Here is a 13173-nt window from a genome sequence, read left to right on the forward strand (position 1 = left end):
AATTTTTGCAGTTTCACATTTCTCACACAGCTGACATGACATTAGAATTGCTCAAACGACCCATTTTTAAATTTGTGTGAAAACAAACCTGCAGTAATAGAAAAGAACAGACACCCCCCACAAATAGGCCCAACTGAAAACTTGAGCTTTGTAAAATATTGTGTGCACAATTTCTTACTTGGATTCGCAGTGATCAGTGATTCTGAACTTCAAGTGCTATTGAAATTCATAAGCAAAGATTGTTTTATACATGACATGAAGTTTATGAAAACCATGTTCAAAATATTCAGCATTATGTTAAGAATAGAGGCCTTGTAATACAGATATTAAGTGATAGCTGATGTGGTGAATATAAAAAAGTTTAATGATAAAATCACACTATAAACTTGCCAATCGCATCACTGGGAATACAGGATTAAGTAACTTACTATTTAAAAATAAATTTCACTTTTCCAAGGTTCATAAATGCAGCTTAACTTTCAGGCCAGAATGAGAGAGCATTAGGAACTAAGTAAAGGAAGGGGGGCATTATTACTGGATAAAATGCCAAGTCTGTGTTTCTCCTTGAGTATTCCTTGCCAGAACCATGTATGGATCATTCCCTCAGTGCTAATGATTGTCTTATAGTTTGAAAATCATTTACAATAAAAGTTTGTGACGGTAAACCACTGATCACCTTGAATTTCATTTAAAAAACTGTAATGGAAAGAACCTAAGCTGCAGTCCATTTTCCTTTGTACCTTTGTATCAGTTAAATAATAGTTTAAGAGAATTAACAAGATTGCAGACTCTTGTTAGTCCCAACATTTCTGGAAATTGGAACCCTACAAATGACTGCTGTGGGTGGTTCCACTGTAAAGTTGCTTATTTTTAAATAGACTACAGTCCTTGTGTGACATTATGTCAGCGTAAGAATGCAATACGCAAAACCAAATATGTGTAATGTAGACTTTCAGGAACTGAAAAAACTCATACCTGCTGTTAATACACACACTGCTGAACAAAACATTATCAGAATAACAATCAGAAGCTGTAGATTTGTGCTCACTAACTCACTAACCAAAGGTGTCGTGCATTACGAACGTGCCTGCGTTTTGGACTTTACAATGGTGATGACACTTGTGGCAGCCACCTTTCCTGGTACGATGATTGGCGTGATGCTGCCCCTGGAAGCCGGCATGGGGCTACGTGCCACAGTCCTGGCGAAGCTTTGCAGTGCCTCGTACTTAGACCGCAGCACATCCAGTTCCACCTTCATGCTGGCATTCTCAGAAGCCAGTTTCTCCACCTCCTGCTGCAGCTCAGCCTTCTGCTTTTCCAGTTCTTCCTTCTGCGTGACTCTCTTGACACGACAGCTGGCTGCATAGCCGCGATTCTTTAATGTGCGCCGTCGCTGCTTCAGCTGTGCGATCTCTTCCTTGGTGAGGCCTCGCAGATGCTGATTCAGCTCACGCACTGACATCGACACCAGCTCATCATCTGTCAGGCTTGTACCATTTTCACCAGGCTCCCGCTTCACCTAGAGAGAGGGGGAACAAAGTAGAAGAATGAAACAAACACCAAAATGATGACTGGTTCTACAAAATAACATGAAAAACACATGGGAGGTCATGCTGTTAACACTTGCCTTTAGGGCTTTGTTTCCCTTATTTGTAGTAGTCATGCCACGAGAGCCACTCTCAGCTGCACTGGAAGACTAAATAAAAATAAATGCAGATAGACATTCAACACATGTTTTCCCCCACAAATTAAATGCACTGGAAGATGAATTATTTATTGTCTAGGAAGCACCATGACACAGCTGGCATAGTGGTTTCCACAAAACAAGCAATTTATGCTTAAAATGCTGCACAATGCACAAATGCTGTGTCAATCCTGCAAAAAAAGTGGACTAAATTCTCCACACAGGGGACCATAAGACAAATATTATAGAAAGCATTCTTTGCAGTCAAAGTTACAGATGTGGGTTAACCAATTTATGGGCAACAATATGTATTTTAGAAAATAAAAGCATGGGACATTGGATAACTTTGTTCTTTAAATAAAAACAATTATGTAGCTACACTGTATTTGATCAAATATTGGCCCACTGATGTTGATATCTAAAAAAAAAAAACAGTAAGACATACCATTAACTTCTTTTAGACAAACCAATGCTGTAAATAGCAGGTTCAGCTTTCCATAGACTCCACACTGTGTAAAAGGTGCTGCTGTGAGGGAGCCAAGTACACCACATCTTTACAAAGTAAACTCACTGACATTTGGCAAAGCATCTCTGCTAGATAAGTACAAAACCCTGTTACACCAAAACCCAAAGTGCCTGAGTTTCTTTAAAACGTGCTACCACACAGAGCCATACACAGAGGAATCTGGAGATGCTTGGAAAGCCTGATAAACCCAAATTTAATATAGAAGCAACATTAAAATATATTTACACAAATAGACAATAGACAATATACAATACGTAGTCCTATCTGTTTTGTGATTGTGGAACTATTTGCAGCAATATTCATTTCATTTTTTAAGGATTGGAAAAAAAACTATTGCATTTTAATTATTAATTATAAATTATAAATAAATAAATAAATTATAAATACAATTTTGATAGCCACTATACTGTCTGCCTGTTTGTTTCCTCGGCTGCTCCCGTTAGGGGTCGCCGGCGGATCGTGATCCGCATTATTGATTTGGCACAGTTTGTACGCCGGATGCCCTTCCTGACACAACCCTCCCTATTTATCTGGGCTTGGGACCGGCACTACAATGCACTGGTTTATGCATCCTAGCGGCTAGATACCTATAGGACAATTCAGTGTCTCCAATTAGCCTGGCTGGATGTTTTTGGACTGTGGGAGGAAACCGGAGCTTCTTGCTGTGAGGCGACAGTGCTACCCACTCAGCCACCGTGCTGCCCTGATAGCCACTATACTATGACATTATAAATAAGCATGAAGGTGTGCACATACATTTCATCACCAGATATAACATGTTTTCTGCCAAGTTTATTCAATGTTTACTTTAAATATTATAATTGTTGATGATCTTAGAGCTCGGTGCGTATTCTCTGGATGAGCTTTGTGGTATTAGATGTGTCTAAATGTCCTGCATGTTTGATCTGATAGGTTATGCTGAGCTGTTGTGAGTATGTATGTGTGTGTGTGTGTGTGTTGTATGAGATGGATACAGCTGGGTCACAGCAGGAGCAGAATTGTATAGGCCAAGCCAGCAGATGTGGACACACACACACACACACACACACACACAAATGCAGGCTTTGCTGGCTCATCAAATTCAAGCCATTGCACTCTCTGCCAAACACACAGTCACCAGCAGTTCACTGTTGGACTCCGTCCATCCTGCATGGGTCTGACTATGCCTTTTCTTACACCCAGCATGTCTGACCACATTATAAAGTTGTAAAACTGGAGGCCGCTCAGGTGGCGCAGCGGTAAAGTACGCTAGCTCACCAGAGTTGGGTTTCTAGATACATCGTATCAAAACTCAGCTCTGCCTTTCCGACTGGGTTTGGTGGCAGTATGAACAACGTTTGGCTGTTGTTCAGGGGCTTAGGGGTAGAAGTCGGAGTATAGGTCCTCATAACTGGTACAACTGCGGCCCCTGCTGGTTGACTGACGGCGCCTGCACAGGGCTGAGGAATAACATTGAGGGGGGTGTAACCCTCCGTGCGCAGTGTCTCTCGGTGTATGAACTCGGCTCGTGCAGGTGAAAAATGCAGGCTGTACTGATTGCGTGCCGGAGGGGGCGCAAGTCAGTTGAGTGGCGTCCTCAGTCAGCGGCAAGGGGTCGAATCAGTATAGAGGACACAATCAGAGTAACTGGACATGACTAGAATAGGGATAAAAATTGGGGGGAAAAAGTGGGAAAGAAAAGTTGTAAAACTGGATAGATTTATTTTTTTTTAGTTTCAGTACAGTAAAAGATGAGTCAGGCTACACAGAAGCACCAAGTAATTCAGTAAAATACTGCCCTAAAGTTGACCTTGTTACAAATAAAGAAGCAATAAATGGTCGTCAACATGCCTCTGTCTCAACTTTGGGAGAGTGTGATCCAGGCATCAAATTATATTTTGTTAATATAAAAATGTGCATTTGTTTATATTTACAAATTACATTTAAGTTGATCTGTAAAAACATTGAAATTTTGTGCTTTGTATTTTTGACAGTTAAATAAATAATCAAGAAAATTACCAGATCAGATTCTTGTATTTATTGCATTTTGGAGAATTTGGTTTGTATTTGTAATTGATTTTCAAACATTGTAGTTTATTTTAAGTAAATGTTTTTGTCATTATGAGTGGTTCTCAATTCCATTCTGAAATTGGTATAGTTTTTTATTAAATGATTTGCTGTCTGATAATGCAGTTTTAAGAGAAAAATCTTCAAATCTTGGTTTACAAAAGTTAAGTTTTTACTTCCTCTCTCTCTCTCTCTCTCTCTCTCTCTCTCTCTCTCTCTCTCCCTCTCCCTCTCCCAGAGAAGATCAGTCAAACAGCCTCTCTTGCTCTAGTGAAGAACTAATGCATCGGCTCCCCTAAACGCTTTTCACTCTTTTGTATCTGCCCAGTGAAGGGTGCAGGGGGCTCAGGAGACCAGCGATTCGGGGTGTGGGGAGGTAAAGCCACCATCTTTTTGCAGATGTAAGCTGAATTTTTATCAATTGCCAGAAAGAACGCTGACAACTCAGGGCTGATTACTTGCAAAGGAGAGACATCACACCCACAGGAAAATACAAAGCGCTGAGTGAGGTTGTTGAGAAGAGCGAGAGATCAGAAGACTGAGCGAGAAAATCAGCCTTGTAAAAAATGCACCCTCGACACATTCGGAGGAAAAACACTGATCTCAGCAAGGACCACAAGCATGGCATCAACTGAAGAGTGAAGTTAAACCAACACAGCCAGAGCAATAATGTCCCAACTTTCAAAACTCTAATTAATGTCCAGAATTTAAACATACACTTAATCATTTTGTCCAAGATGGAATAGCAGCTCTTTGTGTTTTTGCTGCTAATGATTTTCTAGGCTTCTCTTTGATGAGCATTTAGGTTGTGGCCTGTTGGAGGATTGAGTAGCTGATGGAGTAGTGCCTCAAACTCTTTTTCTTCTCATCTGTCCCAGAGACACTTGAGTTTTCTGGTGATTACGCTGCTTCTCTGATTCTTAATCCCCACCCATCTGTGTAGTAACTGGTTGGATGTATGAATAGATGAGGGTAAAACTTCAAGTTCTTGCTTGGCTGTGACTTCATTTTACAAAAATGCATTTAGTTTGGCTTGAACACTATGTTCCATATAAACAATTAAATTGTATGCCAAAATTACTCCACCAAAATCATTGTTACTATATTGAAATACTGTTTAATGAGTAATATGGGACAAAGCCTCGGGTTTGAGAGGAAGCTGTGTTTGTAAGCACAGCATTAAACTGTAATATAATTTAACTACATGTCCTTGTATATGTCTTACATTATGTTTTTCTTCATTATAAACCTGTTACAAAGAAGGCAGCTGATGTGCGGAGACTGACTGGGACCTAAAAATAAGAGAAAAGGCAATAAAGTGTTTCTGGAAAGGCTCTGGACCCACAGCAATGCTGATCAGGATGAAGTGGTCAATAAAGATGAATTAAAAAAGAAATGTGATTCTGAGTTTTAGAGTAAAAATCTAACAATTCCAGTTCATTCTGAATGTGAACCCTGTGTTTGGTGGGGTTGACAGTTAATCTCAGATTACAAGAAATATTTTGCTGCAAGAGTAATCTGCCCATCATTTTGTATGAGAGCAGTGATAGTGAAATTGTGGGACTCCTTGGGGGTTTCCTTTTGGGAAAATTAGCAAGAACAAAAGTATTTAAACATTTTCTGAATATTTTAATGTTACAGACATTTGAATTATTAGTCCACATATTAAAATAGGAATTTTATTTAAACTGCTCATTTAAAAGCTTTACTTTTTTGAGTGATTTGTGACAAATATGCATTGTATTTTATGTGCTATTATTTAGTATTTTAAGGAAAGACATTCATTGAAATGAGGGTAAATTTAACAGATATTTTTAGGGACCATAGCCAAAAATGTTTTTAATGTTATTTGTGTGCAGGTCTGCATGTTCAGTACCAATTAAAAGCAATGTTAGGAAATTTCAGAAGCAGTCAAATTTGCAGACCTGTCAGCAATAATCATCCTAAAAGCAACATGACAAAAATCAGCTTCATTCCCCGACTATAACAGTTTGCAACCTTGTCAGCCGCTAAGCTTCAGAAACTTGTTCCACTTGAATTATTTCACTACTCCAAGAAACTTGGTAAAAGCTTGGTAATTCAGACAGACCGTCAGCAAGCTCTTTGGGAACTTTCTGTATTTAATTTCATGCATGATTCGCACCTGATATTAATGAGGAACCCAGCCCTTCCCTTTTGGCACTTCCATCAGATTGCTTAAAGAACCAAAAACAAAACACAAACGCGCGCACACACAGACAAGCGGCGATATTCAAATCTACTCATTTGCTCCTTCAGTTGAGTCAAGTCAATTATCAGACAAGCTATGTGTGTCGAGCACCATTTAACTGCAAATTAAAAATCAGACACCGCTGATGCCTGCCAGGCCAAGGGAGGCGGCTGGCATCAATTTATGAACTGAAGTAAACAATGAGTGCTGGAATGGCAGAGAAGCAATCAACAAGCATAAAAAGGTATTTGGAGCATGAAATAAAAGTGATGTAAAGAGAGGAAGCGAATTACACAGTCTTTTAACACTGCAGAATAGGGAAATGATAGCAGGAAAAAATGCCAACTCATTTATTACAGGTATAGCTGATATAGCTGAGCTGGGTATAAAATGTGGGTATGTTATTTATTTACATATTAATTATCCTTTTCTTATGTGATACACACATTAGGTTTCAGATTTATTAAACAGAAGCAAGTGCTGGCTGACAGGACCATTCTTTATGTGGGAAAACGATTCTTTACATTTGATTTTTCTCCCCATGTAATTCTGAACACAAACTGAATTCAATATTGACCTTTAAGTTCTACTTAAAACATGTATAAAAGCTCTTTTAATGTCACATTGATTTTGCAGCAGTAGCAGCCTTTCAACAAGCACTGGGTAGCACTTTGTTAGAACAGGACTACAATTTCATATAAATGACACTGGGTTTCAAGTTTCCTACTTTTTAAGTCTCTGTTTTTAAGTCAGCACTGTTTAATTTAAAAGTCCACGAGACACCTGAAAGCAGAAACAAGTAAAATAGACATTATGCATAAATTTGTGGTTTTTAAATGAAATATCTAAAAAGATTTACTAGACAGAGGTTATAAGCCATGTCTGGAAATAATTAGAAATAAGTCATTTAATGTTTTGTATTATTTAATCATAATTGCAAAGTAAATATAGTTTTATTAACATAATTTATAAATAAATCAGTGTTTTGCCACTTTTGCCTTTGCAGTGTTATTAAATTCAATTAAAACGTTGCTATTGTAGCAGCTCAGAACTCAGAGTAGCTCATGTGAAAGCTCACTGATGTTTTACAGTAAAATTTAAACTCAAGTTGCAAAGAGGGCTGTTGGTAGTAAAACGTTACTAGAGCTTTGGCTGAACTACCATTGTGATAGTCTGAAAATCTACAAGTGCAGTGGGATACAAGGCTCTCACATGCCTTTTTTATATCATGCCTCCAGCACTGGATCGAAAGCAAACGGACCTGGCAAAGGAAGCTAGGCTTCCAACCCACACGCTGGCAAAATTGGCCACATATACCACAACTCCACTTTGAAAAGAAAAGTACATTTGTTTAACCACACTAAACTGCCAGCACATATCAGTTTGCTAAGCTTAGTCAAGCTTTTGACCTGAACATGGCATTCCAGCATCATATAGTGAACGTTTTAGCATGACCAAGTTCAAAAACAAATAATGCCAAAGATTTTCTTTTTAAAAATTACAACCAATTATGGACTAAAGTATAGTTGTTACACTTATTCATTAATTCAATGATTTTAAGCAGACACTTTTTTTTCTAATCATGGTTGCATTGCATCCAGAGCCTATCAAAATCAACAATAGGCACAAAAATGCACCCTGAAACAAGGGGTAATTTAGCATAGCCAATTTACCAATAGACATGTTTTACAAGAATGTGAAAAGACCATATCAAACTCCACAAAGACTCTACAAAGTAATCAGAATTAAAAATCAAACCACAGACACTACTACCTGCTGCACCAGTAACCCACCCCTAATGTACAGACTAAACACCATAAATGTTTGTCTTTGTAAAATGACACAATAATCAACTAGTGGAAAGTTCATGAAATCAAGTAAATAGAAACAGGTGCATCACACATGATTTCATGACAAGCTGTTATGGTGATGACAGGTAAGAAAAAAGCCAGCAGTCACTTAAAATGCATGACAGGGCAATGTGACAACCACAAGAACAACATGTACACAATGTACAAAAAGCATTGAATTGCATGGAATAATTTAAATTCATACACATTACACAAAATCTCTCTTAATTAATTCCAAAAGTAGTGAAAAAAGGGGCTGGCTTATTTACTCATGCATATGTCCCGAGTTAAAGCCTTAACAAAGTAATAAGCACGACCTCCATGGTGTGTTATTCTGCCCAGTTACAGAGCATTAGACATACAGTAGCTCGTAAAGAGATGATGGCTGGCTTCTAGTGTCTCAGGGAAAGATATGCTAGCCTCGACTTACCCGCCCAAATTGGTGGTTAGATGAAAATACAGAATGCAAAGTTAGAACACACCCTGGACACGGTGCTAGTGCCACAGTGCAATAAACATGGCAAAAAGAGTAGCCCATTCACTTCTGGTCAAGTTTTTGGAGGTGAAAGGAAACTGGAGAGTTGAGTGCCATTTTAATGATCCTGATGTTCGTCTCTCTGCTGTGCAGAAGCAGCATTATTCTGACAACATTAAACTCCTCAGTACCTTTTTCTGTGCTGCCCCAATACTACCAGCTACACCACTGTGGAAATTGTACTTGCTTAGAGTAATTTATTCACCTTAAATAAACGCTTCATCCTGATCAAAGTCAGGAACCTACCTATAAATACCTGCCAATCTGTAGCAGGGCATCACACACACACACACACACACACACTCTTATTTACTTACTCATACCTACTTACATATCAAACTCTTCATTCAGTGGCACAAGGCTAGGATCAAACCAAGGTTCTAAAGACCCTGGAGCTGTACAGCACCCACACAACACTCAACTTCCGGCACAACAGTACCCACCTGTTATGCAAATACTTTATATGAAAACTCTGTATTGTTAAACTAGGACGAAACACAAATGAAGCATCGATGCAGATCTGACATCTGCAGCTAAAGCACATATCTCAGCAGGGCGCAGCGCTGAAAGTCCACACTTGCAGCGAGTTTCATCATCGCTCTCCCCTCCCAACAGCCCCTTAAAATTCTTTTTTCTGCCTCTCTATTGCTTTCACTCTGGGCTCTGCCGATTCTCTATGCAGATTGCTTTTTAGGACTTGCTCCCCCTCCCCCCAAAAACACTTTCTCAAGGACTCTCTATGGTCTAGTAACTTCTGAACATGCTGCAACAGCCACCCAAGATGTTTTCTCCACGCGTTAAACTCTTTCTCCTGGTTTCATCAACTTCTCCCCCTCCCACCCCTGCCCAAGCTAACCTTATCCAATGGCAGCAGAATTATACACACAGTACAACAGGATTGGTCTTATGGTCGCCACTTGGATCTGATAGGCCATAAATCTCTCCACCAATGCCCACCGTCTATTCAACCCCCTCTTCTAACCAAGTCTACACACAAATACTCCCCCTTTTCAAGCCATGCCACCCCCTGCTGCACAGAGAAGGCCCTCATTTATTCTAGTTACCTGCTCTGGCAGGAGAAAGAGAAATTGCAGAACTTGGTCCGGTCTCTTGAGACAAAGGGATGTCCTTAGAAATGTGAGCATACTGATGAGAGGAATGGACATTGCTGCTACTTTCTCGCATCTCCATATTAGCACCATTAGTTTAACACGCTACTGCTGTTTACTGAACTGTGCAGAAGCAGCATTATGATGATCACAACAATAAAGTGCAGCAAGGATTACAGAGCTCTTGTTCCAGTCAAAATCAAAACGTGAAGCATAAAGCAAAATGTGTCCAGTCAAGTGTGGCCGCAGGTTTAAACAGGGTGTGGATACTTCTGAAAGTCTAAAGTCAACAGACAGAGGAAATCCTATTTCTCATTAAGGTTTAATGACTATCACATAGACAAGGACGACAATACAAGGAAAAAACATACCAGAGCATTGTGACATTTACAGCCACCTAATTGTGATAAATATTTAAGCCGATTGTGTTTATAATTCATCATTATAATATAATTTCATCCTATTTACGGTCTTGGTGAAGCCTTGCCTACCTGTAAAAATTGGTAGAAAGACAGGGATGCATGCTGGACAGAGTGCCAGTACTTGCAGGGAATCACTAACACACTCATTCTCTCACTTAGTCAACCATAGCTTTTGGAAGGTAGGAGGAAACCAAAATGCCAAGAGGAAATCATCCAGACAGTGAGAGCATGACAAACTCAGACAGTGACCGGAGGCAAGGTCGAAATCAAACCAAAACCAGGAAACTGTGCAGCACCCAAACAAACTGGTGCAGCACTGTGCTGCCCCTGAGCTTTATTAATCACTTTTATATACTCAAATATTTGTGTCATCATATTTTGCTTAACAGTCCTGATCAGTTCCTGAACTTTGTTTTGGTTTCTATAGAACATTTTGTTCCAGTTTCCTCCCACTTTCCAAAAACATGTGAATAAGACAGTCTAAACTGCCTCTAATTGCGAGTATGGAGGATTGTCCAGAACCTTAACATTTAAAACCCAATCACACACAGTTAGTAGCAGCAAGGTGTAATATAATTTTGATCTGGAATTTTTTTTGTGAGGTGAAAGAAAAACAGAGCATCTATTGGGGGGGGGGGGGGGCATTAATCAAACTCCATGTAACAGACATCAGACATCAGGATCAAACCAGTTCACATATAAACACTTATTGAGTGCACATGCATTAAGATACACCTATCAGGCAAATGTTCTGAAAGCTGTATATACTGTACTTACCTGGGTAAACTACTTATTTATTAGGATTTTAACGTCATGTTTTACACACTTTGATTACATTCATGACAGAAACGGTAGTTACTCGTTGTTTAATGTTAAACACAGTGATGGACAATTTTGTATCTCCAATGGACCTACATACTGTGGGAAGAAACCCACGCAGACACGGGGAGAACATGCAAACTCCACACAGAAAGGACCCGTACCGCTCCATCTGGGGATCGAACCCAGGACCTTCTTGCTGTGACAGTGATACCCACCGTGCCACCGTGCCGCCCCCTGAGTAAACTAATGAATGGTTAATTAAAATGATCTTTATGACAATTCATGATTGTGACAGGCCTAAATCTAACAGGTCCTTTTCATTCTTTTCAACAGAATGCCACCGACTTTTGAGAAACGAAGCTGAACCCGTCGCGATCAGAAATTACCCATGATCTCACTGATAATGATCGAACTGAAGGCTTTAATCCAACTGATCGACATCCATCTCTGTAGCGCTTCTCCACCGGTGTGATGAATCAGCATCAGCATCAGCACCAGCAGACGGAACAAAAAGCCGCTCGCTGTCAAACAATGGAGACTGATCGCAACTAACGTCAAAGCACCATGTTAGACACATAAACCTTCGTCTTTGTCTGTGAAATCTGACAGGCAGCTGAAGACAGCACTCACCGGTCAGTCTCGGGTCTCATGTCTGTGGTGGATGATGCGAACCTACCTGATTGCGCTCTTTGCAGGCAGGTGCGTCGATTCGCTTGGTTGTGGATGATCCAGCAGCGTGTGTGTGTGTGTGTGTGTGTGTGTGTGTGTGTGCTCAGTGAACGAGCGCTCGGATCGGGTCACACACACTACACATGATGTGTCCAGCACAAGCCCCCTAGCTGCCACTACACACGCTGCTCATGTCCAGTCCACAGCAGATGCTGTTCGTTGTCTGAGAGAAGGGATTCCCCTCACCCCGTCTAATCTTCCTTCCTATCTTCCTTCCCTTCAGTACATTCAGCTCTGATTAAAGGAAAGCAGCTGCTTGCCACTGTGGAATATTTTATCAGTAATTGTAAACCGCCGGTTACTCGGTATTTAACACACTGCTCATCTCACACGCTTTACAGAAGATGCTCTGCTGTTCATGCTCTCGGGAAACACCGTGTATGAACCGGGAGCCCAAACCCATACGCGTGTGTGTGTGTGTGTGTGTGTTGATTTCTTTCTCTCTCACCGACTCTTGAGTCTGAACGTCATGTGATGAACAATCACGTGACTTTATTCATGAAAGGATCTACACACCCGCTTCATTTAAAGCTAGGGCGGCACGGTGGCTAGAACTGTCGCCTCTTCGATCCCCCAGGGTTTCTTCCGGATGCTCCGGTTTCCTCCCATAGTCCAAAGACATGCAAGTGAGGTGAATTGGAGACACTAACTTGTCCAAGACTGTGTTTGATATAAACTTGTGTGAAGTGATGAACCTTGTGTCATGAGTAACAACCGTTCCTGTCATGAATGTAACCAAAAGTGTAAAACATGACATTAAAATTCTAATAAACAAACAAACATTTAAAGCTAGGGCGGCACCGTGGCTAAGTGGGTAGCACTGTCGCCTCTTCGATCCCCAGGTGGGGTGGTGCGGGTGCTTTCTGTGTGGAGTTTGCATGTTCTCCCCGTGTCCACATGGGTTTCCTCCCACAGTCCAAAGACGTGCAAGTGAGGTGAATTGGAGATACTCAATTGTCCATGACTGTGTTCCATATAAACTTGTAAACTGATGACGCTTGTGTAATAATTACCGTTCCTTTCATGGATGTAACCAAAGTGTAAAACATGACGTTAAAATCCTAATAAACAAACAAACAAACATTTAAAGCTAACCAGCTCACAACAAACTAGCTCAGGGCTTCCCAAACTTTACCCCCCAGAAGTACAGGCCACTTTCAGTCACAAAATCCATAATAATTACAGCACAGATACAATGTTTAAAAATATAACCATATTATGTTGAAATTTAGCACACTTGG

The 13173-nt window shown here is 40.3% G+C and overlaps 1 protein-coding gene across 1 annotated transcript; it reads right to left on the reverse strand.

The window, feature by feature from the left end:
* Positions 1–1075: 1075 nt before the first annotated feature.
* On the reverse strand, positions 1076–11923 carry mafga (v-maf avian musculoaponeurotic fibrosarcoma oncogene homolog Ga). The gene is made up of 3 exons (XM_062984673.1): positions 11880–11923; positions 1628–1696; positions 1076–1519 (listed from the first exon to the last, which is right to left on the reverse strand). The coding sequence occupies exons 2-3, from the start codon at positions 1661–1663 to the stop codon at positions 1076–1078; spliced, it is 480 nt and encodes a 159-aa protein (XP_062840743.1). The 5' UTR covers positions 1664–1696; positions 11880–11923.
* Between the last annotated feature and the right edge of the window lie 1250 nt (positions 11924–13173).

Source organism: Trichomycterus rosablanca, chromosome 22 (assembly GCF_030014385.1).
Source record: "Trichomycterus rosablanca isolate fTriRos1 chromosome 22, fTriRos1.hap1, whole genome shotgun sequence".
NCBI classification, from domain to species: Eukaryota; Metazoa; Chordata; class Actinopteri; order Siluriformes; family Trichomycteridae; genus Trichomycterus; species Trichomycterus rosablanca.